Genomic DNA, 26,317 nt, shown 5'->3' with positions numbered 1-26,317 from the left:
TGGTGTGAGAACATTTTCTCCACATGATCAAAATATGGGCTCCACACACCTCAATGCATTTCTCACAGTTGAATAATAGAGACCTTTCTGCTAGCTGATATTCTTGCAATAAACTTGGGTAATGCCATATAAAAAGTACTCTTTGGTAGCTAGTCTAAAAGAGTAGTGCTAAGGCTTCACCTTGCAGCTAGAGAAAAAGGTGGTGAGTTGGCCATGAGAAAAGGAGTGGGGATTTAGCAGAAAAGAGCAGGAATTGAAAACGCATACTATGATTTTTGAAAAAGTGATTTTTAAAGGGCAGCAAGATGTCCCTAATGCTGAGGGATAAAAGGGATTACAGAAAAGAAAGTCTACAATATATTACAGAACATTCTTCAAAAGCCAAGCATCTTGAAAGTAAGTATGCATTTCAGGTAATTCATAAATTGCTAGGTTTGAAGCATAAATGTTAGAATTAATATAATCTGTTACTACTACTGAATTATATGCTGTTATAACTAATCTCTTGTATTCTATCTCTACTCTCATTTCTTATTACTTGAATGTTATAAGGACGCTGTGTGAAGTAATAACTGTACAATGCACATGGTCTTTGCATAGAAGTGCTTGACATTTTTTTTCTTGATGATTTTACCACTTCTTTTACTGTTGCTAGAAAGCACTACTAACGTGATTCAGCTGGTTCCTTTGCCTTTTCTTTCTCCAAGATGATATTTGCAGGCAACTCCTTTGCTATTGCTCTGTGTCACCCACGCTGTACTTCCAGCTGCCATGCTTTGTTGCAGAAGTTTTTGCATTTCAGAGAGCATGGCTTCATTCACCTGTACTTCTTTCACTTTCAGAACATTCTGGGCATCACCCCACAAGTTGCAGGCGATAGCAAACCCCATATTCCTAATTTCTCTCCTATAGCCTCTTCTATTGGCTGTTATTCTGTTGCATGAATAAAGCTGTGCTTTGGGCACATGTTATGCAGCCTGCTGAGGAAAACATGGTAACTGGTCAGGTGCACAAGACTGCTTAATTATGACTTTCTAAGACTTATTAAGCAGAACTGAGAAGGTATTTACTGAAGAGACTCACCAATGGCCAAAAAAAAAAAAAAAAAGTGTCTCAGATGGAAATCAGCATTTTAATCACAATTAAACTGATTTAAAACCAACACTTTATTTTTCACATAGCTTCATTTGTGACACAAAAATACTGATCTGAAGGTACCATTAACAGAACAGATGCACTTCTGAACCTCCAGATGCCATTTCTGACTCTTATTCTAAGGTATTTATTTCATAACATTGCCAGCTGGTAAAGCTTATTCCTTGTGGGGAAGGCTTTGTCATCAAGATAGCCAGGAGGGCTAGGAGCACAGACTTACTTAAATCAGATCTTTTGTTTCCTCTTCATTTTCTATCACTTGCTTTCAGGAAAACATTTTCCAAATCCTTAGGCTGAGATACTGTGCTTTTAGAAATCTAACTGCAGGCAATATGAGATCATTCAGTAGTTTAAGTTTATCTGACTTTTCTAGGGGAGAAATTCTCCATTACAGGCTAAATGTAATTCCGAATGACTTTCTACAAAAATAACCAGTTCAAAACCAGATTGATCTTGCTGTCAGGAGGAAACCTGTTTTGCAGCAGAGCTTGCAAGTGGGAGCTGCAGATATGTAGTAATTTTTTCATGCTCTTTTCTGAATGATTCATGTTTTGCAGTTTGCATAGGCCAAACACATGCTATCAAGCTCTCAATTTGCACAGACCATGTTGTGAATGCAGCTTAATTGTCTCCATCCACTCCCTGTGCACATAGAAGAGAAGACAGCTTGGAGAACAGAGTTAAACTGTTTTGCTTCTGAGAATCTTGTCACATTCTGTGGTGCCTAGAGAAGAATTTAGAGGAATCATTCTTGTAAAATGCTGTCATTGCCTTTTGACAGACTATGAACATGATGACCTGATGTTTAAACTACCCCTCCAAAAGTACTTGAGGCTGGATTTTGTTCTTATTTAATGAACACATAGCTCAGACTTCCTGGTGAGCCCCTTTTAATACTTATTTATTGAATAGAATAGAAGTTGGTAGGGACCCAAAAGTCTATCAAATCCAACTGTCTGACCACTTTAGGGTTAACCAAATAGTAAGAAAATTAAGTGCATTATCCAAGTGCCTCTTGAAGATTGACAGGGAAATATCCAAATAGATAACACAGGAAATGCACTCGATGTCATCTTTGGTCACTAAATCAAGTGGAACCAGGACTAATATTGAAAGCTTGTGTGGCTAAGTTGAAAAAAATTTTATGAAGAAAACAATATAAAGTAATTATAGTTGTCTGTTAGTCTGTGAAGATACACATGAATACTTCAACTCCTTTTGTGAACATTCAGAGGAGCCACAGCATGATACATCTGGGTGAATCAGTTCCAGTCTTGCCACTCTTTTCAGTTGCTGCCACCAGTGGTGTCCCTCCTCCTTGGCAGCAGTTCAACTGATGATCACCAGGATAGTTTTTTCCTATTAGCCACCTTTTAAATGGGATTTCTGAGGCAAGTTCTCTTTTTGCTGTGTCGTACTGCAGCTTTGGCACCAATATGCAAGGTATGAATAATTGGCTCACAAGCATGTCAGGTTATGCCTTTCCTCTATATCTCACTTGAGAATTGCCAGAAAACTGTGCCTTTGTCATGTCAAGGTTCATGTCAGTTCCAGAAATATTACAGCTTGAACTTGAACAATGGTTAAATAAACAATAAATATATGGATCATTTTGGGAATACTTGTAGGCAAATGTTATGGAAGCTAAGAAGCTACTGCTATGCAATTTAAGTACAAAGTGTTTTTCTTGAGTGTTCAGACTATTTCATGCTAAAAAGGCAACACTAGTAACCTCTAAAGGCATTTTATTATCACCTCTTAGTTGAATTCAGATTGCCTTCCAACAGTCAGAGGAGTTTTCCTTTGCTTTTCACCATCAGAAAGATGGCAGATGGTACTCAGCACACAAAGCTTTGTGTACCTGCAACATTTACTCTTGTAAACTATGATGAGAGAAGATGTTTTAGTCTTTTCCAGTGTTTTCAGGTCAGTGATGATCAAATGAAAGCTTATGCACATACTGGAGCAAAACATCATTGTCAGTGGTTTGTCAGTCTAAATTAGCATTTTCATGCCAGTGTAAGAGCGCTAAGGATGCTTCAGGTTGAGATTTCTAAGAAAGCTGGTGCAAATTCACTAAACTAGTCTACTACAGGACATTTTGTTCACCTGTAATTTGCCCCCTTCCCTTGTATTCCTAGTGCATCTGACCTCCACAGTAGAAAATAAATCCTTGTTTGTAGGATTTACAGACTGTGGTGAATTGCCCTTGACTGTCTCCCATATGCCCATGCAACCACTTTCTCTTTCCCTGTCCTCAACAGGATGGGGTATGGGTATAAAAAACCCATAGGTTGAGATAAAGACAAAGAGACCATTTATCAATTACAAAACAGACTCAACTTGGGGAGAGTGAATTCAATTTTTATTGCCAGCTAAAAGACATTTCCCCTCCTTTTTCTCAGGCTCAGCTTCACTCCTTCATCAACTCCTCTACCTCTTCCCTCCACCCAAACAGCATGGGAGGAATGGAGAAAGAAGGTTGCAATAAGTCCGTAACAGTCCAACTCTTTTGCTTTTACCTTGCTCTAGCGTGGATCCTCTCCATGGAATCCAGTTACTCAGGATAAATCTGCTACTGCTCAGTCTCTGCAGGTTGCAGCTTCTTTAAGGGCACATCCAGCTTCTTCCTTGTGGGGTCTTCCAGGGGTTGCAGGGGAATCTCTGTTATGGCTCCTGGAGTGACTTCTTCCCTCTCTGTTTTTTTTCTGGCTGTCTACAGAGCTGTTTCTCACACTTTCTCCTCATTCCTCATGGCTCTGCAGCATTTTGCATTTTCTTCCACGTGCTTCCTCCAAGGCACCACTAACTCGGCAGCTGGGCCCTGCCATGTCCTGTTGGTGGAGACACTGCAGCTGGCTGGAGCCATGTGTCCAGTATGGGGCAGCCCCGGTCTCTCGAGGCCACCCATGCTGTAAATACCTTTCAGTGTCACCCAGTACACTGCTATTAAACAGCAAAAGCAGTTGAAAAAAGTAGCATTTATTGGTTGCTATTACAAAACACAAACAAGGACTGTTCTAGACATTCCTGCCCCTTTCACTCATCTCTCAACACTCAGAATCACAGAATCACAACACAGAATGCCTGAGTTTGGAAAGGAACTGTGGAGGTCATCTGGTCCAACCCCTCAGCTCAGGTGGAGTCACCCAGAGCTGGTTCCTCAGAACCGTGTCCAGGTGGCTTCTGAATACTTCCAATGAGGGAAATTCCAAAACTCTCTGGGCAAGCTCTCATGTTTCAGTTTGTACCCATTGACTCTTGTTCTGTCATTGGGCACCACTGAAATGAGGTTCCATCCTCTTTGCACCCTCCTTCAGATATTTATACACACTGATATGATCTCCACCTAAGCCTTTTCTTCTCTAACCTGAACAATCCTATCCTCTTAGGGCAGATACTCCAGGCCCTTCATTGTCTTCATGGCACTTTGTTGGGCTCTCCTCAGTATTTCTTATGTCTCTCTTGTACTGGGTAGTCCAGAACTGGACACAGCATTTCAAGTGTGGCCTCAGCTCTGCTAGATAGTGGGGAAGGATCACCTCCCTTGACCTGCTGGCATTAGTGTACCCGATCCAGCCCAATTGGCCTTCTTTAAGGCAAGGGCATGCTGATAGCTTGTATTCAACTTGATGTCTAGCAATACCTTCAGATCCTTTTCTGCAAAGCTGCTTTTCAACTGTACTTGTGCCTGGGGTTGTTCCCAGGCTCTGCAAGATGAGTATGTCTTCTTTACCCATTTATTTTACTGTTTGACACTGTCCTACGCCATCCCAGAAATTCTTTCTTCATATCAGGATCTCAGCAGTGCCCTCTTCTCTCCTAGTCTGATCCTAACTTTGCTGATAACTATTCCAACCTGAGAGTCCGGAGAGTAGAGTCCTCTCTTTGTCATGCTCCCAGTACTTCTGACACCCCAGACAAAGCCTTCACTCAAGACCTTATGTAGAGAAAAATACTTAACAATTGATTTAGTTTGTTTAACTCTATTATTTTAAAGAAGGATTATTCCTCAATTGCTCTATTCCTTGGGCCTTTTCCCAGACTTCTAACAACCTGTAGTGCCAGCATCTCTAATAGGAAGCACTGCCAATTTCAACCTCTTATTAACCAGTCATCTTTCACTTGCAAGGCTTCATTTCTTTCATCTGCCTTATCATCCAGGAGCCAGCAGCTGCCTTTCATCCAAATTTCCTCCTCTGTCGAAAGCTCTGCTGTGATCTGAGATGAAGCTAAGCACAGATGAGAGACCAAAGGCCTCCATCAGTTCCTCTTGGTTTGCCCTCTGACATGGGCTGCCCCATGCCAGGATGAAGGGCTTTTTTCTTTCTTCCTTTCTTCCTCATTGCACAAGCTGGCAGTTAAGACAGATTTAGCTGTCAAATCAGATGATGTGATTACCCAAATTGCTAGGCTGTGGTTTCATTTCTCAAGTAAATGAAAATATGAGGTTGAACCAGTACATGAATGAAGCACAAGCAGAGTCTGTAAATCATCCTTTAAAATTCAAGTGAAAACTCAAATGAATATTTAGGATGGTGGGTAATATCAATTAATTCTGAAAATGAGCAACTACTGAAAGTCTGAAACTGGGAAGCTAGTTTGGAAGACGCCTACCCAAGGCTTTCATTGCTACCAAACACTGGGAACAAGTTTTCAGGAATGGGAAATTAAGCAGAATAACCTTTGTGACAGGATTTCAAAGGGCTGGGGAGATACTCCTCGTTGTCTTTGGAAACTGTATTGAGCTACTTGGTGTAACCTTGACATGACACCATTGCTCCCTGTGGAGCTGAATACTCTCATGCCCTGTGCAGAGCCTTCTTTGTGGGTGTAGCTCGTGCGGGGGTTTGCTGCGTGATGCCAAACTAAGTGTGGTAGAGTGGATAAGGTTTGGGCAGGCAAGATTTGTAAATGCATATTAGTTATGCATTTACATACCTTACTGTAAGTAAGAACTTAAATACAGGACCTTGTGGGAGCTGGAGGCTCTCCTGGGTTCCCTTGGGAAGACCTTGGCAGACAGGCCTAGTCTCTTCATCCCACCAGGAGCAAGGTGGTTAGGAGCAATAAGCAAACCCAGCCTCATGCACTGGAGTGAACTTTCTGTGGACAAAGCTGGGCCATGCCAGGCTGGGATGTAGGCTTGGCTAGTGAGGGCCTTGCCTGGGCAGGGCAGGGTTGTGGGTAGCTGGAATCCAGACTTGCTGCTGCCTTGCTGGGGCAAGGGCTGACAGTCTTGGGCTGACATAGGGTCCTGGGCCTGAGTGGTTGGGAAAGAGGCCTGCCTTTTTATTCTGGAAACCTTTCTGTACACCAGTATTGATAAAAGACTTGTTTGCTTATCTACATAGATCATGTCTGACATTGCAGCAAAATTGTCACAAGAAGTATCCACGTTGGTTATGTTCTCTGTCTCCTTCAACTTCAATCAGGGTGTTAGAGGATGTAATTGCTGTAAAGTTGCATCCTCCAATTAGACGATGGTTTCTGAGAAGCCTTTGTTAATTGAGATAGCGTGTACAAAGTCCAGGCAAAACATTTGGTGGGCTATAGTTGTGAAAAATGATTGTGTGAAGGTACTGCTAAAACAGTGAAAGCTGGTATGACAAACCTGTCTTATGGTCTTATTATATATATAAATATAAAGGAAAGAAATAATAATTTTAATTACTCGGCATTTGTTCTTCTGCTGGTTTAGCTGCAATTACTTAAAAGCTAATGGTCACTCATTATACTATGTGACTGTTGAAAAATATAATTTTTGTCTTTTAGCAGTAATTTGAGAGGGTTTGCTGGCATAAGAAAACTGCTTTCAAGTGGATATGAAAAGTTTTCTTAAATAGTCCTGCTCATTTCTCCAGAAGTTTGCTGTAAGCCATTCTCTTTGAATCAGAAGCTCACAATAGCATTGCATCTTCTGTAAAAGTGACACTTCAAACAAAGCCTGAAGCCTGAAGCTTCAAAGCGCTATCAAAGCACTGTTAAATGGTGAACATGTAATATCTTCATAGATGGCTATCTTCTATAATTACCCTGAGTGAATTAAAGAACGGGTGCTGTTCCTCTTAGGTGAATAGATTGTTTGAATAACTGTATCATTTGAAGAGTTTAGTTAAAATCTAACTCAAAAAGACTTTTAAAAAAAGCATTAGTCTGAAATGTGGATATGTAGAACTGAAAAAGTCATTTCCAAGCCTCTCAGACTAAGCCAAATCTAGAAAACCAACAATGTTAGTAGGTTTATGAACATAACTTCAATTTAGTACAATTACAAGCAATATTAGGTCTCAAAATAAATACTTTAGGATCCCATCCCTTTTATCATTTTCTTCCCACCTGTAGTTTTAGCTGACTGCATGTTATGTTTCTTGCTTGGGATTTCAGAAAAGAAAAGACTAATATTTGAGTTGTAACACTTATTAAAAGCAAATATTATAAATAAATACTGTTACCTCCTGATGGTGTGCTGCACTTGAAGGCAAGCTTCCTTTTCAGGTACTTAAATATTTTTGAAAAACTGCAATTTTGTTCAGTTAATAGGAGTTCAAATCATTTTGCTGGAAGTCTTGTGCAGGGTCATAAGGAAGCAGGAGTTTTCTTGCAGTTGTTAAACTATGTCTTGCTCTTCTGTGAACAAAATTCAACTGCTGTGCAAGTCTGTCCCTCACTGGCATACCAACTGCTTCAGTGGAATTAGTTCCCCTGGGAGCCTTTATCAGATTTGTTCACTTTGTTCCTGAACATAAAGTTCAGTTCAAAAACAGAGGCAGAGGAGGAGATTTTCTTCTTTGGTTTCTGCAGTGACTAGGGAAAGTTTTGTGGCCACAGGCATGAGAAGTTCTCTGGGCTCTTCCAAATGAAACACTGATTGCAGTGTCGCCTGTGATTTTGAAAGGAGTGGATCTTCCAGGCACCGTTATTGTTCTACCCAGGCTTATTAGTTTCCAATGAGATCCAAGATGTACTTATTTCTCCCAAAGTTAAAGTACAATTCTGACTTCCAAACACTTGTAATTTAATGCTGGTCAGATGAAGGAAAATCATATAACTAGAGTAACCTCTGTACAAGACAATGAAGGCTTCACAACTCATGGCTTTAAGAATCTGTTTGAAGAGCAACAGAGGGAAGTATATGGAGATATTAACATGTGAAACTGAAAAGCTTATTTGCTTGGAAACTGCTCCACTGATAAACTGCAGGCCAAATTTACAGCCAATCAAGAAATAACATATGGAGATGTAGCTCTATGCTGACATGCAGTAAATTGCTGACATACTTAAAAAGGAAAATCTACCTAAGAAGTTTTTTAATTCAAGAATATTTTATGTTGTTTCTGATTCTGCCTCCCCAGAATTAAAATCTTTTCAGAATGCTCGATATCAACAGAATTAGAGCAAACTGAAATTCTTACAAGTGTCTTCTGATCTTTACATACTTTTTGGCTGTTGATTTTTTTTTTTTTTTAAATTTTATACTATTTTATATAAATTTAGGCTCAGCTTGAGATTCTTCTGCAGATTTCAGCTGTACAGAAAATGCATAGGATCTGCATTTCCTACAAATTCATATGGAATGTTCTATTGTCTTCGACATATTACAAAAGAGGAACAAAAGTAGTTTTCCTACAGTTTACCTGTTCTCTCTGTGCTTTGTCTTAGATCCAGTTATGTAACAGCTTTCTTCTCATTTTTCTGGCTATCTGCATATTAGACAATCTAACAGTAACAGCCATCCTGTATCTGCAGCCAGTTTGAAGACAAAACCTGAAGCCATAAGATTAAGTATTGCTCAGGTTATACCAGGTAGGCTACAAAGAAAAGGCTGTTAGTTTCTGTTCACAGTATGTGGAAACATTTCTAACAGTACTTGGATCTGAGATCCAATATCAATACCTGCTGAAATACTTCCAGCTCAAAACGAGGTATGTGGGATAATACCTGCCAAATATTTGCTGACTCCTTATTTTAACAAGATGGATAGAAAAAAAAAAAAAATTGTACTGGACAGTAATCTACATGCAGGTGTCCCAGTAGGTAACAATCTATTTTTTTCATAGCGCTGGTGTTTCTGAAATGCAAGGCTATAACTACTCCATCTTTTAGATTAAGAGCGACTGTGTGGGGCAGAAAGAACAGTGAAAGACATTTTTCTGGCAGGATGTGTTGAGAGCTCATCTACTTTCCAACCCAGGTAGCTGCTCCGTATTCTGCAGATTAAAAGTCACTCCAGGCTTGGAGATGGGGCTGGAGGTGGAGAAGGGTGGAGATGGCAAAGGGCAGATAGTTGCTCAGTTACTGGAGGCCAGTTTGTTCAGCCCTTGATGTACAGCCAAGAGGAATGGGATGAAAGATGTTTGTAGAAGTGATTTTGTATCTTAAGTCTTTTCTTAAATGTTAGGATTTTATATAAAAAAGAGAGAATTTTGTGTCCAACACAGACTGTATGAGGGCTGCATGAAAGGTCTTCAGACCACAGCTGCTGCTACCTGCTATGCCTTGAGATGGGGAGAGACAGGGTGATGGGAATCTGTAAGGCAGGCTGGAGGGCTAGAATGAGGCTGGATACAGCTTCTTGTTCAAATTCCTTGCTTCTAGCCTTTCTCACAACTATACAGGATTAGGCAGTGAAGAGAAACCCAGGTCTTTGTTGCAAAGCAAAGTGTCAGTAGCATGGGAATGAAAGCTGGACAGAAAGGGCTCTGGCTTCTGATGTCCATGGCCTACATTTTATCCTTCTCTCTCCTCTGAGCCTGGGGATGCTGCAAGAAAGGCTGATCCCAGCTGGGTCCTGAGACTTGTGTAGGTGAGGGTCCAAGTTATCCTCTTTCCTGCAGACAGAGCCACCCTATCTCCATTCTGGTGTGGTAGAAAAACCAGTATGTGTTGGCTGGCACCATACAGAGCCTGCTAAAACTGTAAGCCTGTCCTCCCCAATCCATGCTCTCACATTTGTCTTATTCTTAGCTACCACAGACTCCACAAAATGAGTGGTCCTTCTTGAAGGACTTCATTCAGGATTTCAATAAAATATTTTACAATTGGATTGTGATAGGAATCATTTTGGAATGTTCCTTCCTCTTTACAGTGATAAACGTATAGTGTTTTCTTTAATGATTACTTCTCCATGTTTAGAAGTTATATATATATTTATTGCACATATTTTACTAAAATTTACATTTGAAGACCACAGTCTGAACATGGAGGCTTTGTTTATATATAGTTAGAGTGGACGTAGGACATGCAGTGACTTCTAACATGATGGAGGGTACTTAGCTCTCTTATCTATTTCTTTAGTAGGGAAGAGGATGGAAAATAGTTTTGAAGGAACTGCATTTTATATATATTTCATGTGTTGAAAACATAATGTAAGGTCTGTCTATATCATGATTTTCTTTCCAAAACATTTTATCATTTTGACATTCACCAACTCATTTTTTCTCATTTATTTTCTTTGTTTAGTTCTGTAGAAACTTTCAGATTTATTGCTTCCTTTCTTACATCTTTATCTGTAACCCTAAATTCTTCTGAATACTTATACTTTTGTCCATATCCCATATATCTTAAAATATGTGTTTTTCTTATTGTGTTTTGATAGACACAATAGAAAAGATCTCTATTTGTGCATGAATAGATTTTCTCTTTTCCTCTCCTCTTGTTCTAGCCATGCTTTGGCTCCCCCAGTTTCATGTCTGTGTTTTACTAAATCTTTTGTCTCTGGCACAGCTGAATAATGTGTGGAATTACTGTGAGGTTAATTCACCGTATGCTCCAGACTGCTTCAGGATATTTTGAGGTGAAAACTATTCTGCCTTACAATTTTCTAAGTGTTATATTATTTTGACAGGGATAATTCAAAAATTTCTCACTAGGAATTTGTAAATTGCAATCTGTTTTGTAGGATTTTTCCAAACTGGCTAGCTGATCCCTTATCCAGATGACTGAATTCCTTGGAGATCTTTCAATTTGCTGTCCGGTATTTTATTTTTTTAATTTCTTGTTGTGTCATGGTTAGAAAATTAATGCTATATCAGAGTTCTTTTACTTTCTCTGAAGCCTATTCTTTTATTAAAATAAACTGGCCTACAGAATTTTAATGAGGAGCTCACAAGTCAACAATTCCCTTTGCTGACCCAGACCTGGCTTTGGGGTTTTAAAATTGAAAGCCTATAATCTGTGCTGCCACAACATCTCTATGTTGGGAAAAACTCTTGAGTAACTGAAAATAGCTTTTAAACCAAAATAAGTTTGCTTGGACTCATGCTCCAAAAGTTATTTTTGACACTTGAAAATTACTAATGGCAAGATTTTAAGGAGACCCAATGTTGAAGAACAAAGTAACGAGTGAGCGTTGCCAGCAAAGTACAAACACGTGTTCATATTTTCTGCTTTATTACAGACTTCTATATAGGTGTGAAGTTTTAAAATAATTATTCATTTATTTGTGATTTAAACAACATAATTTTAAAGTAGTATACATTTTAAATTGAAATTACTGCATTAACTCATCTCATGGGGAACAAAAGGCTTGCTGCAGAAGATTTACACGTAAGTTTTTCTGAAATGATAAAAGATAGTGGTGCAGTTATTTTTAGACTATTGCATGAAAATTATCAGCAGAATTCACTTAATCAGTAATATTTCTGGAGGTTCGGTTGAAAAGACTTGTCTGGATACTTTGCTCATGCATATGCTTTTACAGCCCTCTGAAAATCATTGGCAGTGACCTGCAAGTGTAGTATTATTTTGCATTAGTATTTTTAACTCTGCAAACTGATGTTGCATTGGGTGTGCTTCTGTAATATTCACCTTCCTTTATTTCTACCAGTTCCAGTTATGCCTGGCACAGCAGAACATCTTCTTAAACGTACTCCGTAATTCTGGACTTCGGAATGCAAAAATCATAGGATCAATGATTGCATTGCACATTATGAGGGTCCCATTCACGTGGAAAATGGACATGTAGCAGGCACAGTAAGGGTTGTGTGGGCAAAACCTTGCTAAAAGGATGTGAAGAACAAAGGGGGCCCAACAGCAAAGGAAGACTCCAAGGAAAATAGTCAGTGTAATGGCTCCTTTCATGTTAGTTCTCTGATGGACTGCACTGGTTGGCAGCGAGGCAATCTTTTTGGCGTGAGATCGAGCTAGGAGGAACATATGGATATAGAGGCACAGTATAAAAAACATCATTAAAGGAAACAGGATGGTGAAGGGAATGACTGTAGCTATTTCATGGGAGAAGAGTGCAATGGCAATGCTACTGCCAGCACAGAATGTCCAAATGATTGCCAAGATGACCAAAGCCCTTTGTACTGTCATTATATTATGGTACCGCAAAGCATAGAAGATAGTGATGTATCTGTCCGCTGCAATAGCTAGCAAGCTGAAAATGGACCCCAGTAAAGACAGAATGAACATGGAATCCATGGCATCATCCAGCTTTTTCTCAAAGTCCCCACGACGTGTCAGGTACCCCATTTTGCACAAGATAATAAAGATGTTCTCCAAAGTTTTGTACAAGCTGCCTAACATGTCTGAAATGGCTAAGCTACAAATGAAGAAGTACATGGGCAAGTGCAAATTCTTATTTCTGATGACAGCGACAAGGACAAGTAGATTTTCTAGTATGCCAGCAGCAGCAACAGTGAAAAAGACTTCCTCTGGCACCACGACCTGGTTGCAGTCAGTGATATTTAAGGAAAAATCTGTTTTATTTTCGAGAGATGGAATGCTTGTCTGCCCTGCATGTTTGATTAGGTTGGAAGGTATCTCAGTGCTCATTGCTTCTGCTCTTGAAAAGCCTCTGTTTTGCTGTTTCTCAGGCTTGGCTTTACTCTGAAGCTGACCTGTCATTCAGACCATCCTTTTGCTGAAGGCTTTCTCCTTCATCTGGAACAATTTGAAGTCTTAACTGAAATGTTTTGAATTTCTCCTGCAATAGAACATATAGAAAAATAAATATCAAGAAGAAAATTGCTGCATGCCAAAAAAAGCAAACATTTGAAATATCACCTTTTGCAATTGAATGAATATATATCACTGGAGTGAAGCTAAGTTGCTTTGGATAAAATAAGAGCTGCTCCAAGCTCCACGGTGCCTTAGAGGAAAATAAGGTATAAATTCTCTGTTAGCTTCAGGGAAGTTTAAAAAAAATATATAGTTTTCTTTACCAACGAACATCCCATGTTTATTGAAACTGATTTCACAGACTTCAAGAAATTTGGCAGTCTCTACTGGCCCAGCTGTTTGCTTTGGGAAAGTCTGGCATTTCTCACAAGATTTATAGTGTTATTAGACATGGATGAAACTAATGCCAAGATAAGCCGTTGTCCAGAGCAGTAGCATATTTACCACCACATTGTTGATGTTGAAATAAAAAAATGCTCTTAATTTAGATGTGAACATTGTAAATATTGAATTTTTCAGAGTTATGTTAGATACTAGTGCCAAACTGCCTTTTCAGGCAAATTGAAACATCCCCTTGATTTGAACATATTTTTAAGATCCAAAGCAAAATCTTTTTTTGGCTGTATTTTACAACTATTTAAAAGATCAAATATTTTGTTTCTGCACTGAAATTATTTTTTTTTTCTTTATCTGTAATTATCCTGGTCTAAATTACATGAAAGCCTATAGGAATCTTTCCAAAGGATTAGGCTTTTTAAGCTATTCATTAAGGTGTAAATGCATGTGATATTAATTTGGCTCAGATATTACCCATAGAGAATAAGGCACACTTTTTCTTGTAATTTTAATAGCTCCATTTGTGAAGTACAAATGCAGTTGCTATTTGGAATGTTCCCTTTTTTAAGAACTGAAATATTCTCCTGTTTTTAAGTTCAAAGCAGCCTTTAGTTCTTTGGCACTTTCATACCGATATGTCTTGAAATGCATTTGGGCATTTGTTGCTAGTCAGGTTTGCTAAATGCAATGATGCTTTTTAGTACTGTTTCAAAAGAAGAATTCAGAAGTTTTAATTACTTTTTATACAAATCCTCCTTAAGTGGCTGCCTGTAAATGGTATAGCTGAACCTCTGCTTGAATGTGATCAGCTCTAATGCATTTTGAGCATTCAGCTCAAATGTGTTCGGCCACATATCGAGGGATAACAGGTTTCTGATCTGGGTTTGCTATTATCATCTGCTGAGATTGCCAGTAAGGTACTGCCTGTGGTGAAATATGCTGAAAACTGGACCAACCAGAGAACATGAACTCAATTGAAAGAAGCTATCAGCTCCCTTGAATGCTTTCTTTCAAGACAGCTCACATACTTATCAGGGGAAAAAAAAAAGGCTCTGTAATGGAATGAAAGAACTGAATTGCTCTGCAGCACATCTGGACAGTTAGGTCAACATCTGTTAGCATACGCAAGAGATGCACCAATGTCTTTGTAGAGGTATGCTTTTTCTATTCTCACTTAGAGAATGTCCTTGTTAAGTTTATGATTTCTCATCTAGTGATCTGTTTCGTAACCTAATTTTCATTCTTAATAGAAAGTCAACACGGACACTCCAAACAAAGCCTCGTTCAAATGGGATTTAAACATGATAATGAGTTGGAAAAAAAAGCCTTTGTTACATCCCTGTTCTTTCACAACTCTTTTCCAATACTGCTGCTTTGCTGGTACACTCATACTGCTGAACTTATTCCCTTGATAAACATGATGGCTCTTTCGCTGAAAGCAGCATTATGAATGGCATAACATATTACATTTACTGCTTTTACAGAATATAAATGTTCTAAAATTTATAACAACTCTGTGTTGAGTGTAGCAATTGATTAGGGCTGAAATCTTGTAAAGGATTCTTAGCAGTTATAGAAATGAATGGTTACGTTATATCACTTAATGTTGTTTTCAGACAATTAACAGCCAAAGAAAGACGTTCTTATTGCAGAGGTTCTCACTTCAATATGTATACATGGCTACTGAAGACTTTATTATTAGGATTCCATGAAAGATGTTCCCAATTATTCCTGTTCTGATGCTTCAGTGCAGTCACAACTTTTTTGTCTGAGACTTCCCAGACAGAAGTTTCTATATGCATATCCTGTTGTACACAGGTTGTAAATCCAGTGCTTGACCTGCACAATGCATATTTTGTTCATACCTCTGCCGTAATCACACATTTACAGGATTCTTTCGCAGCTACAGAATGATGAGAGTGTGCACGAAATAGTTCAATGCTTATGAGCAGCACAGGATAGACAGGCTACATACGGAGTGTAAAGCTCCTGTGAACATGATCAGTAACCTCAGTGTGTCCTTAAAGTTAGTAGTTTCCACAAAAGGAAGACACAAGAGTACCTTGGTACTCGGAGTCATATTTCTACCTACTACCTACTGAAATTAAAGCCAAGGCCATTTTGCACAAAGATATAAATGGCCATCAGCTGAAAAAAATTTACCCTCTTGTGTTGGTTGCACTACCAGACACAGCCTGGATGCAACACTTCCTCTCCACTGTCAATACCATTTCCATCTGTTTCATCATTATACTGTCCAGATAAAAGATCAATATAATTAAACAGCACCAGTCTCCAGTTAATCTCAGATTTATCTTTTGCACGTGGCTGCAAAAAACAACCTTTAACAACTAGTGCTCATGTCTCAGGATTGTTAAAAACAGGACACAACAATCTATTCTCCCCCCCATTCCCCATCAGTGGCTGAGCTACTTGGCTTTTCTCTTTCTTGAAGTTATGCAGTCTAATAAAAACTTTGCCTATAGCAGAAAGCATTGAAGAGATATAAACAATGAAAACAACAACAACAACAAAACATAACCAAAAAACTTTGTTTGAAACACATTTTCAAATTTAATGGTAAGTATCGCAAATCCAACAAAAAACCTCAGGCTTTTTCTTCACACGTTTAAATTAGGTCCTGGAGGGAGAAGTCAACAACTCATTCAGTCTGGATATTCTGAAACATTATTTTTATATAAAGAAGCAGTCTCCTGATCTGGCATAATGGGAAATGAGCTGGCAACAATAGTGAAGTTGCTAAAATGCATACATTTGTAATATTATCAGCAATTTCCATTCAGTCTGTAGTTTTTTAAAGCAAGACAAAGCAGGGAGGACAGCAAGCCAGGACTGGGAAGTATACAGACAATGGTGTAGAAACATAGGAAACAAATGTAATTTGGATTACCTGTCAGTTATATTCATTCACTGTGATTACGGTTTGTTTCTTTACAACACTCTGACACTGACAAAATATGTTGGCACCATGCATATTGCACAGCTAAGATACAACACCAGTATTTCTGTCTGCAGCCATGCTGAGAAAGTCCCAGTGGATGTTGAGGGGTCTCTACACTGAGCAGGATTAGCCTTGGACAAAATGCATAATTCTTTCCTGCATGCCCAGTGCATATTGATAACAACAACAACAAAAAAAACAAATCAATTTTCTATGCATTAGAAGTTCAGTAACACCTTGGTCAGACTGGAACATAATCCCTTGTGGAAGTGGTTGGACAAAGAGCATGACTGATGATGCTGCCTGATGCAGCCGAGAATGACTTTCTTCTAAAAAAATGACAGCACAGGTCACATGCATGTACAGGAATGAGAGCTTTATACATTGCAGTGACTCCCATTCAAGTGATCATGATTTTGTACCCAAATCCATTTAAAAAAAAAACCAAACATTTTTTTCTTTTTTTTTCCAGCTCTTCCAGATGTACAAGGCATTTATGAAGGAAACATGCCACTTAAAAACATTGAGACTTAGTTTATAAAGTTGTAAAACAAATAAAAGGACAATTTTTCCTCCCCTTCATTAGGTCAGCACTGGCTTCCATGGTAATGAAAAGGACTAGACCTGTTATCAGAGAAGGTGATCTATGAGGACAAGATGTTCCATGCATTTTCCGGTGGGCACTTCTTTTTGCCTACCATGTGGGCTTAACTCAAGCAAGAAGTGAAAAAGAGCACATAAATCCCCAATCTGTCTTTAGTTTTAACTACATAGTTCTTAAAAATGTTGTCACTGTACCAGATGAATTTACACAGTATACCTGCTCCCCTGGGTGCCTGGTCTCAGAGATGTGGTTCCTTGGCTAAAAGCCACCTGTCTCTCCTAGATGTGACATTAAACAAGAAGCTTTGTAGGTGGGTACATAGTCTTACTATTAATATTAGATAGATATTATTGTTTTCTGTGTAGAAGAGAGCTGCCTGGTACTCTTAAGAGTGGTTATGGTCTCACAGCAAGACCTGAGCCGCTGTAGCAGCTTGCTGTGCTAAGAGGCCAAGTTCCACCTCTCCCTTCCCACCTACTCTTCTCCTTCCTCTCATTTCTGTCACATCCTCTGAGCCTGTAGAAGCCCATTTTTCTCCCCTAAATAACAACAGTACACACTTGATGCTTGTGCAAGGGCATTACCATGTCTGGCAGGCGGTGCAGTAGGAGCATGGAACTCAGGAACAGTTTATACAGGACACCTAACCCACTGTGAACTCTTCACTGCAATAACAAGTACCAACACAGTCCTGTTTCCACCCAGCTCAGGCATCCCTAAGAACATAGTGGTCTCTGTACAAACTGCAGCATGAATAATTCCTTAGTTTTGAAGCTAGGATGCCAATGTTCCTTCTCTGCTAGAGCCTGATAAGCCAGAGCCTTCCTCTCAGGAAACTATTAAATGCCCTAAGGGCCCTTCCTTTGGAAATTCTATGGAAAGCCTTGGTATTTCCCATCAGTAACTGCGAGGGTAAGAAAGTGTGCATTTGATAACTTTATTTTTACACAAATCTAAAAAAAAATATGTATTATAACAGTCACATTTTTTGTTTTAACTTTTTTCAGCAAACACTGAATAAAACAGCAGTTATGACTGTGAAAGGATTGTATCCTACTCTGAATGTGATCAGTCTCAGTTGCTTACACACTGATGAAAGTCCTGCAGATAAATGAGTTTCCTCTGCTTACTGCTGCAGGCTTGTACCAAAACAAAGTCCTGAGTATTTAGAAAACGGTAAGACAGATGGACTGTGTGTTTATTGTTTCATTTTTTCAGCTGCTGAAATTTCAATCTTCGCATCAAAGCAGATGTCTCATATGAAAATATTTCATGCAGAATTCGCTCATTGAAATACTGTTATAAGCACAGTCCTTTCCCTTATCAGGTTTTCATTATTCTTTAAAATCATGTTTCAGGTAAAACAATATCAAACAAAGGCATGAGAAAACAATGCTGAAAAATTAGCATAATACCATACCTGCTGTTTCATTTCATCAGTTGAAGTTTTATGAACAAACTGAATTAGTAACTACAGTCTACAGTCTATTAGTCATTTATTCTTTTGCTTTGATCTCCCTCTAGTGTTCAACAAAGCAGAGTTAGCCAGATATTAATGGCTAATTACAGCTCTTCCAATTTTTCCACATGTGCCCAGGATGCTATACAAAATTATGTAACCTAACTGCAATTTCATGGACTAGCATCAATCCTAAATATAGCCAACATATATAAAGACGTTTGCTGCTCTAAGTCTTGGAGATTTCTGCATCAGAATAAGGAATATGTCCCATACAATTTTCATGTCTAGTACTTTCACAGAAGTTTTACACTGCTAGACGTAAAAGGCAGCTATGATACAATAAAAGGAAAATGTACACTCATGCAAACTAAATACAGAAAAAAATATTATTGAACCTAAAGCCACACATACACCAACTAATTTCTAGCAAAATGTTTCTTACACAGTAGTTACTCTGACTTCATTATAAGCAACACTTCTAGAGTGAAATCAGGTTGGAAATCACTCTTGCTGACATTTTAAGTGTCAGATATACATGCATACATTGAACAGAATTCTATTTATATTTTCCTGACTTTAGATATGGTATAGAAGAACTTTCATACTGGATCAGAAACTGGACAGTCTGAAGGTTTTATAAAGTACAGAGATGAAGAAAATGTAGAAGAAATATTTCTTACTGCCACATCATTTCCCCATAAAATCACCTTCAAAAGAATATTCTAGATGTTTTTTAGGAATAAGGAGAAATGTCACTTCAAGAAACCTGGATATACTCATTCATATTTAAGCTTAGGTATATACAGCATGCCATGATTTTGTTTCCAGCAACAAAAAACACAAGAAAACATTCAGGCTACACAGAAACTGTATTAGCCAGGGCTACTCATCTCCATACAATGCTAAAACAGCTTCAGTTCAAAACATCATGCAAAGCCTGGGTACTTCAAAGACGATGAAAGCCAGAAAAGTGAAAATGATAAAGAAAAGATGGACTGAGTTCGCAACATTTTTAAAATCTTGGCAATATCAGAGAGGAAAAAGATTTGTGTTTTTATGTTTCCCACCACTGAAGACAACATGCTACGCCCTTGGGATGGGATCATTTACGAGTTATTTAAGACGTAGCTGTAAGAGAAGGGAATTAAATTCAGTGAAGATTTTCCCCACCTTTGCAGCTGGACAATAGATGTGATCATGACAGTTTCTTTTTTTTTGGAAATGCATGGAGGCTCACACTCCATCATGCTGCTGTTCCCTTTTTAAAGTTGTAAAGAGAAGTGACAAGTCCTTTGTAGTTTGTTACTGTCTTGGTAACAAGACAATGACAATGATTTTTGGAAGCATTGGTTACTGTGCTTCAGACATTACAGACTGCTTATACTACACTATTCTTTCATACTTACCTCCAGCATGAATTAATTTTAAGCATAAGTATCCACAAGGAATAAAAAATAGTGAATTTGAATAGTGGACAAACAGTTCTGTGGGATCACTGTAAGAATCAATCAAGAGGCCTTCAAATGACATCTCTGAGGCCAATGCTCTATTCTTATTCTTTCCAGTAAATCATCAAGTTTGCCAGTAATAGTGCCATCACAGATGTTATCAACAAGCACCAATGAAATCTCCTGTACAGAGATACACTAACCATTTCTTGCTGTGTTTCTGCTCTAAGAACTGCCCTTGGTGTTTTTTTTGATTGTTTGTTTGTTTTTTTAAAGAGCCATCCATCTTTTTCTACAGCCGCGAATGCTCTAGTAGCTGCAATTAAAGCAATAGTTAAAATAGGTGGAACTACTAGGAATTTTTTTCTAATTTTAAATGACAGAAACCAAGGATGTAGATCTTGTGTGCTTTAACAGCCATGAATGCACTATATCTTGTAAATCCATGTGTGTCTTACTGAAAGAAAATATATGGAAGAGACAAGCTTATTTCCTGGGAGCTAATTAAAAATACCAGTGTGCTATTTATCTTGCCACTGAGATACTCACATTAAAAAGTAAAAATAGTGAAAAGAGTGATTAGAAATAAATTCGACAAATATTCATTTTCTCTGGATGGGGGCAGGGTGAAAAAGACACCTCTTGAAGATGCTGATTTTCAGAACTGTCTTCATGACCAAGGATCTGGGAGGGAGAAGTAACAGACAGGAAAACAAATATGAGAAGAATCAATCCCAAATTCTGCAAGCCCATAGAAATTTGATTGCTTTGGAGTAGAGGCCACAAAACTTCAGTCTGCGTACTGTCATCCAGTGCTGATGCAACTCCTCATATGGGTAGAAGTAGTCAAAGTCTCATTGAAAATGGAGGACTGCCATCTGAACTCACTTCTGGAAAGATTTAGAAAGTGTAGAAAGATGTCCCATATTAGGTTATGCTTTTTCCTGCACTAGGATCATGGAAATGGTGCTGTGGTTTTGCTTCTGCACAGAACTGCACATATATGTGTGCGTGTGTGCAGTATTGTTCTGTTTATGGTCTAAAAAACTAACAGTAGTAGAAGAGTGAATGTTAGCTCAAGTATCTGCAATAGTGTGTGTTAAATATACAAATGTACTCTGCCTAGACTTTCTCTGTAGTCAGCTCCTTCAAGGACAGATATCATCTATACTCTGCCTTGGCTGTATGCTGCATAATGACTTGGGGTTAAATAACTAAGAATTTTAGTAGTTAAGAGTGCCCCAAACACATATTCTTATGTCAGCTATACTGCTGAAAATATTTAACAATATCAAGAAGACTGATGGAGTTACTCAATATTTATATTAGATTAAGTGAGAGCAGAATTCAGTCTTGCTGCCACAGAGTGAATGTAACAAAGCCATACCTAGCAGGAACTACAATCCCTGCACAGACCCAGAAGCCTCATTGATGACCACTTAGAAAGATGTGTGACCTCTGGCTGACAAAGTGATAAAATTGAGTTAAAGCAGTGGAAGCAGTATCCAGAAGAAGCATTTCAACTAAATCTTTCCTATTGTACTTCTTCAGGTCCTAAATAGGAAACTACTCAAGCTTCTTAAAAGGGTAAAAAAAATCCCTGCTGAAATCTTGTGTTACAGAAGAATGACTATGAAATAAAAGATTTAAAGGATCATTAGAAATTTGGAACTTCATTATACAAATAACATCGCATCTTTCACTACCTTCTCCAAGCAGGCTTACTGAATTCTAGATAGGTTTATTAAACTGCCACTTACCTGCTGGTGAAACTATGTGTGAGCCAGTGTGCTGGTAATGCTGGAAGCAAGATTGCTTATAAGGGCAATGAAGCCAACACAGTCTTTACGTAAAGGAAAGATTAGAACATCTAAATCAAAGAGAAAGACAGTTGTCTCATTGGCGTAACCTTGAATTAGGGTCATTTTAAAATCAATCATCCACTTTCTCTGAGAATGCTTATGAGGAAAAAGAAATAAAAGATGCACAAGTCAAGGGGAAAACACTCCATGTTTGAGCGGGTTAACTTTTCCACTCCTCCTGATATTTATAAGCTTCCCTATTAATATTTGTGAGACCGCAAATCAAGTTTATTCACAAACAGTCCATGTTCTGTATTATAAATGGTGTCTAAACACCCTGCTAATTGATTGAGATGTCACAGGATGTTTACTGCCCGTCAGGAAGATTGTCACTGTCTTTGTTTTTTAATCTAAGACCTTTACCAAAGACTGGCTGCAGAGCTGACAAGAGAGAAAAACTCAAAAGCACCCATGTCCAACTGTAATAATTTGGAGAAAATTAAGATATCATCACGGAGAACTGTAATTCAGGTCCTGAAGAAAGAAATCTGTAGGACTTTAATAGTATTTCATGGGGAGTTGGCAGACCCTGTTACAGAAACAAACAGGTGGGAAAGAATAACTTCAGGAAAAAAACAGAAGATTGACTTAAAAGACAGACTTCCCATTTGGATTCATTAATAAAGATTAGAAAACAGTTCAAAAGCAGAATCATATTCTCAACAGTATAAACTGAAAAAATTTGATTGTTACCACAGACCCAAACAAAAGCTCAAACCTAATACAGAAAGGGTGAACTGGGAGATAAGAAACCGAGTATTTCGTTCATGTCTGTGCAGGACTGCTGAAAACTCAAACTGTCTGTAACCAGCAATCTGACAGCTCCAGTGTGAATTGAGCAAATCCCTGGCCCTTACTAATTGGAGGTGAAAACACATTAAGAAGCAGGGAACCTAAGAAAGAAAAAAGCAAACAATGTATATTCATCCTGGCCTGCATTAGAAATAGTGTTGCCAGCAGGAGCAGGGAGGTAATCGTCCCCCTGTACTCAGCACTGGTGAGGCTGCACCTCGAGTACTGTGTTCAGTTTTGGGCCCCTCAATACAGGAAAGACATTGAGGCCCTGGAGTGTGTCCAGAGAAGGGCAACAAAACTGGTGAGGGGTCTGGAGCACAAGATATGGTTTAGTGCTTGTGGTACTAATAGGAATGGGAAGGCGGTTGGACTAGATGATCTTGCAGGTCGTTTCCAACCTTGTGATTCTATGATTCCATCATAGTCTGACATCTTCTGGATTTCCAAAGAGGAAAAAAAGCCTTGCTCTTCACCACTCTCAAGGCAGTTTTCATTTTTGTTTTTGGATTCTGGTGACTTGCCAGGTTATTAAAAAGAATTGGGAACATGATTTACTCTGTGATCATTAAATTATCATAAAGATATTGAGAAAAGTAGAAAAAAGCCCTTAGAGAAATCTTCAGATTACATTAGGTTAACAATCTTCCATTACTTATCTATGTATTTATGTTCAGATACTATTTCAACCTGCTCAATAGGACTGGATCCATGGGTGCACAAGGGACAACATTGGTCCTTCAGTTCTACCTGCAGCTCACAATACTTCCAGCACATAAAATACAAACCTGCAGGAATAAGAAGACTGATCTGGATTTATTGCCTTTTTGACTTGGCTGTACAGGCTCTCTACTATACAGCAGAGATCTGTGGTTAAACTGACTGTTAACATTCTTGCATGCCCAAATGGCAAGAACTAGTAAGGCTAGTATTCAGATATTGACTGTGGTACTGTGAGCATATGGAACGGGAGTCAAATCTACAGAATTTCAGAGTTGAGAAATAAATGACAACAAACCATCTACAAAATCACAATGCAATATGATTTTAAAGCAGAGCAATTTTTCTAATGTTAATTATGTTTTGTGATGGGCCTGTGTGCAAGTTGAAAGAACGTGTCAAAGAGGGGCCAGGAGTTTTTCCACTATGCTTCCAAAGAAACATTACCGTGTAAATCAAGTGTACTATGACAAATTACAGTAAAAACAGCTAGAATTGCATATCATAAGTAAAAAAAAAAATCTGTTACCATATTATCTAAAGCATATTATTTCTATCTGTTGAGCCATGAAATCAGTAGACAGTTCTAGTTCAAAGACTAACAATACAAAGTAATTATAGAAAGCTGTTATCACCTGAAACTAATCTCACAGAAATTTTACTAGTTCTATGCATGCAAAACTATAGCCAGATTGTGCATGTTATGAGTATTATTCTCACTGCAGTTTCAATTCTGAAGAGCACGTGGGAAAATAGAGTGCTTTCACAACAGATGAAAAGACAAAGAGATAAGAAATTATAGCAGTTAGTAACTCCATAAATAAATCAAGCTTTCAAGGGAAGCCATCAACTCTAAAGTTAATTAGAAGAGGAGTGCGTGAGAACTAGGACTCTTGATTGGCCAAAACAGACATGAACATTGCTTCCATGTTATACACATTTTCTCCATGCAGAAGACAGGGAAGAGATCAACTATGGCATTCTGTACCACGCTTAGTAAGTCAGGCAAAGAAATCTCTTAGGGCATTACAGAAAAGGCAACTGGTCTGCTTATAAAGAACCAAAATTTCTTCAAGTAGGCTTTTGGTGGTACCCAGTAAAGTACTCACAGGTAGGCTAAAAACCATACACAGAACAAAAACTAAAACTCACCCAGCTAGCGAGGGGGACATCTAGCCATAGAGCACTCCCTCTCAGAAAGCAGTCTAGATCCAAGAGATGCTCCCCTTTCAGTGTCTGACTCTTACACGAGCCCAGTGTGGCTTCTGGTCAAGTGTAGAGCACAGGTGCAAACAATCTGTGCTTTCTGGGCTAGACACACCTTTTCACCAGGTGTTCAGTCATCAGTTCAAGCCCTGACCTAACAGCTCCCCAAAAGCATCTAATTATGCTATGATATCAACAAAAAGGAAATGTCAGTTGTTTTGAGGACAGATTTCTAGAGAAGACATTTGCAGAGATTTTTCTGAAGCATATTATGGCCTAATTGTCTTTGGCTTGCAAGTCAAGAATTTGTCAAGAATATTTGCAATTTTATTATTAATAATCTAATATTTGTTCAAAGATATTACTTGTTCTTTTTCAGTGACTTGACAAATATAATATAAAATTAAGATTTAGGGAATGTCTAAAGATACACAAATAATGAATTTATCCCCAAGGCACTGCCATATGTTCAAAGAAATCTTCAACAGAAAAGACAGCCAATTTTTTAGCATGTTTTATTTTGTATGCTGAAATAAGACATGTGATGATAACTCACATAGTACTTAAATGGCAGGTGAGAATTTTTTTGGATGAACTTGGGTTAAATAAAGTCCAAGGTGCAGCACGTGTGTACTTCTGCCTCCAGTCATCCTTACTTGGTTCCTAGTTGCACATAAGCTGAATGCTCTTGAGTGTAAATGTACAGTTATGGTGCCAAAGCAATGGGAAGCTTGATTTGTCTTTAGTTATAAGCACTTGAAGGAACAGTGGAGGTAGTTGGTGTTATTTTCTTGCACTAAGTGGTTGCAGCTAGTGTACTGGAGTGAGGGGAAAAGAAGGAGAAGAATTCCTTGATCATGTGTTCTTGCTTGATGAGGACAAAGTCAGGAACCAGCAGCCTCACGTGCTTTTGCCCTGAAAGGCAACTTTCACATGGAGTGGAATGTTCAGACACAATTCCTCAGATACAGGAATCTAAGATGACTGAAATATCATTTTCTATAAAGTTCAGTATATAAAATCAATAGTATATTAGGAGTATATGTAGTCATCTTGGAAAAAGTATACTGATTTCTTCAAAAGTGCCAATAAGAGTAGTCAAAAGGAGCATATTTTAAGGGTGATTAGCTGTCTAGGATCACCTTCCCTTTTTTCACTCCTAACTACTGTTTGCTTTTTCTCCTTTCTTCTTTTATGGAACTTTTTGGGGGAAATGCTAAACGAAGAGAACCTAGAGGAGGCATTTCATAATTGATTTCCATATAATTATCCACTATCAAAATAACAGTGTAGTTATTTTCACCTTTGAAAAGCAACTACTGTGATAGATAACAAAGAATTTCTGTTAACAAGCTTGTCACTTCATTTCCATGATTCTTTCATTTGGAAAAAAAAAACAAACCAACAACCATAAAAATCCTGAACTTTATGTTTTATTTCTCTTACCAATTTTGGTTTTGAGCATTGGCAACAAAATAATTGGTTTTATAGTAGTTTCAATAAGAGCTGTCTTCACTGATAAAATTGCCTTTAAGAAATAAACTTATACTTCATTTTACAGTACATTTACATAAATTGTATTTGTATGTAGATTCGGATTATTATACTTGTTTAAAAATGTGTGGATATAGGAAATGTCTTGAAGATATTCCTTGTCTTAAACCGAATATTAACCGAATTTAAACTCAAGAAAGCCTTCAAGATACATATAATTAAGGGTTTTTTTTTTTTTTTTTTTTTCCCACATAGTTTTTTGAAATTTAAGAAGAACTGATACACTAATTAAAAGGGAAATAATCTAGGATTTTGCATACCACACTTCCAGAACTGCAAGGTAGGCATACTTTCCTTGACCTTGATAAG

At 38.2% G+C, this 26,317-nt stretch overlaps 1 protein-coding gene and 1 long non-coding RNA gene across 3 annotated transcripts; one reads left to right on the top strand and one right to left on the bottom strand.

The window, feature by feature from the left end:
• The first annotated feature begins 67 nt into the window (after positions 1-67).
• On the top strand, positions 68-12,717 carry LOC149918537 (uncharacterized). 2 transcript variants are annotated; one of them, XR_016465097.1, is made up of 4 exons: positions 68-396; positions 10,882-10,951; positions 11,057-11,131; positions 11,984-12,717. It is a non-coding gene; the product is annotated as an uncharacterized LOC149918537 (long non-coding RNA). The 2 variants fall into 2 exon arrangements; XR_016465096.1 differs by lacking the exon at positions 10,882-10,951.
• Positions 11,977-24,475, bottom strand: MC2R (melanocortin 2 receptor). Its single transcript, XM_031589012.2, has 2 exons — positions 24,401-24,475; positions 11,977-13,087 (listed from the first exon to the last, which is right to left on the bottom strand). Exon 2 carries the CDS (start codon positions 13,006-13,008, stop codon positions 11,977-11,979), a length of 1,032 nt encoding a protein of 343 aa, XP_031444872.2. The 5' UTR covers positions 13,009-13,087; positions 24,401-24,475.
• Positions 24,476-26,317: the final 1,842 nt, after the last annotated feature.

Source organism: Phasianus colchicus, chromosome 3 (genome assembly GCF_987193195.1).
Source record: "Phasianus colchicus chromosome 3, bPhaCol1.hap1.1, whole genome shotgun sequence".
In the NCBI taxonomy this organism is placed as follows: domain Eukaryota; kingdom Metazoa; phylum Chordata; class Aves; order Galliformes; family Phasianidae; genus Phasianus; species Phasianus colchicus.
This window is presented reverse-complemented; position numbering and strand designations above follow the sequence as displayed.

Excerpts from the sequence above, each read along its gene's own strand:
- MC2R (XM_031589012.2), bottom strand. The coding sequence starts at position 13,008 with ATGACAGGTCAGCTTCAGAGTAAAGCCAAGCCTGAGAAACAGCAAAAC.